At 31.9% G+C, this 1,922-nt stretch overlaps 1 protein-coding gene across 1 annotated transcript in view; it reads left to right on the top strand.

Moving 5' to 3' along the window:
- LOC107579009 (serine/threonine-protein kinase 38-like) overlaps window positions 1–1,922 on the top strand; it is a 5,351-nt gene that overhangs the window by 2,006 nt on the left and 1,423 nt on the right. Inside the window, exons 4-5 of the mRNA XM_016264902.1 lie at window positions 393–454; window positions 533–650. Coding sequence (XP_016120388.1) covers window positions 393–454; window positions 533–650 — 180 coding nt within the window. The remainder of the gene's footprint in view (window positions 1–392; window positions 455–532; window positions 651–1,922) is intronic.

Below are 1,922 nucleotides of genomic sequence, written 5' to 3'. Positions count from 1 at the left end.
GCAACATGCTCGTTCATACTAGCATAATGTTAAAACCTGTTAACGGTAATGCTGATTCATGCTAGCAACATGTCAAACATGGTAGAAATATGTTAGCATCATGCTAATTCATGTTAACCATGTGGTAAAACATGACAGAAACATGTTTGCAACATGTTAGCATAGAGTTAAAACGTGCTAATTAATGCTAGCAAACATTCTTAATGGTGTTAAAAAATGCGAATTCATGCTAGCATCGTGTTAATTCATGCTAGCAACATGCTTGAAGATGCTAAGTCATGTTATTGACTTTCTCGGAGTAAAACTTTCGAACTTTTAGTTATTTGAAACTTTTAGACCTGGTTATGTGAATATTCAGTATTAAATGAGTAATTTGCGCGTGTTTCTCGTAGCGTTTCAGCACATGAACTCCAAGAGGAAGGCCGAGACGTGGAAGAGAAACCGGAGGCAGCTGGTCAGTGTTAGCGACGGCTTCATTAGCATGTTCACAGCACACCGGAAGTGATGCGTTATGTTGCTCCGCCTCTTTCAGGCCTTCTCCACGGTGGGAACGCCGGACTACATCGCGCCGGAGGTCTTCATGCAGACCGGATACAACAAGCTCTGCGATTGGTGGAGTCTGGGCGTCATCATGTTCGAGATGCTGATTGGTAAGAAGTTAAATTTATGCAAATGAGATCGCGAACCGTCAGAATCGCTCGGAATATAAATTAAAAATATTAGCAAATCAGATCATTGCGACGTTGTTTCAGCGTCATACTTTTCGTACAGTTTTTTTTTTTTTGACATTTCAGCGTTGATTCGTAAGTGTTTTGTGAGCCTTTTTTCGAACTATTTAACATTTAAAAATGTTGAAATACAGCTGACGTTATTTCGAACCCTCACTATCCTGAGAAATCAGCCAATCAGAAAAGAGTCTAACGAGCATCGTTAGTTTTTGCAGGTTAGCAGAGGCTAGCTAGGTAACGCTGGCTAACGTAGCTAGCTGCTTAGCGTCAGTTACTGCGTGGCACTGTAGCATTTAGATCATAAAATAAGTAGCGTTTTCTGATAAGGAATACAAAAAGATTTTTAAAATTGTAAAAAATTGATTACGCATTAAACGTAATGTACATGATCTTGTAACTTTGTATTATTCAGGTGTTTTCAAAATGTTTTTTTCCTAAGAATACAAAATTAATAGCTCTTATATATTTTTTAATGGACAATTATTAAATAATAAAATTATTTATAAGAATACTCATCTTTCGTTCTTTAAGTCTTTACAGAAAATTGTGCATTGCATTGAAATGTTAGCAATGTTAATAATATTAAATTGCATCAAGAAGAAAAACAATTAATTAAAATGAGTGGTTTAAAATAAACTATATCAAGAAAGAAAAATATTTTAATAAATTAATTCTTCAAAATAACTTGCACCACAAAGGAAGAATTATTTAAAAAAAAAAATTAATAAATTAAATTAATGCTTTAAAATGAATTGCATCAAGAAGGAAAAATGCAATTTTAAATATTAAAATAAAGTAAATAAAAAACTTAATTGCATGAAGAAGGAAAAATAATTTTATAAAGAAATTAACTTTATGCTTCAAAATAAATTACATGAAGTTGGAAAAATAATTTTTAATTATTAAAATAAATGAAATTAATGCTGCAAAAAAATTAGGTTGAGAAGGAAAAAATTTAATTGAAATTATTAAAATCATTACATTAATGCTTCAAAATAAAATCCATCAAGAAGGAAAAAAAATATTTTAATTATTAAAATAAACGGATTAAATAAATCCTTCAACATAAATGACGTCAAATTTTAATTATTAGTATAAATGAGTGCTTTTTATTAAATTAAAGCACCACTAAGACACTGGCCGATCACTACGTGTGTGTGTGTGTGTGTGTGTGTGTGTGTGTGTCTGTCTGTC

This window comes from Sinocyclocheilus grahami, unplaced genomic scaffold (genome assembly GCF_001515645.1).
Source record: "Sinocyclocheilus grahami isolate Dianchi unplaced genomic scaffold, SAMN03320097.WGS_v1.1 scaffold13512.1, whole genome shotgun sequence".
In the NCBI taxonomy this organism is placed as follows: domain Eukaryota; kingdom Metazoa; phylum Chordata; class Actinopteri; order Cypriniformes; family Cyprinidae; genus Sinocyclocheilus; species Sinocyclocheilus grahami.
This window is presented reverse-complemented; position numbering and strand designations above follow the sequence as displayed.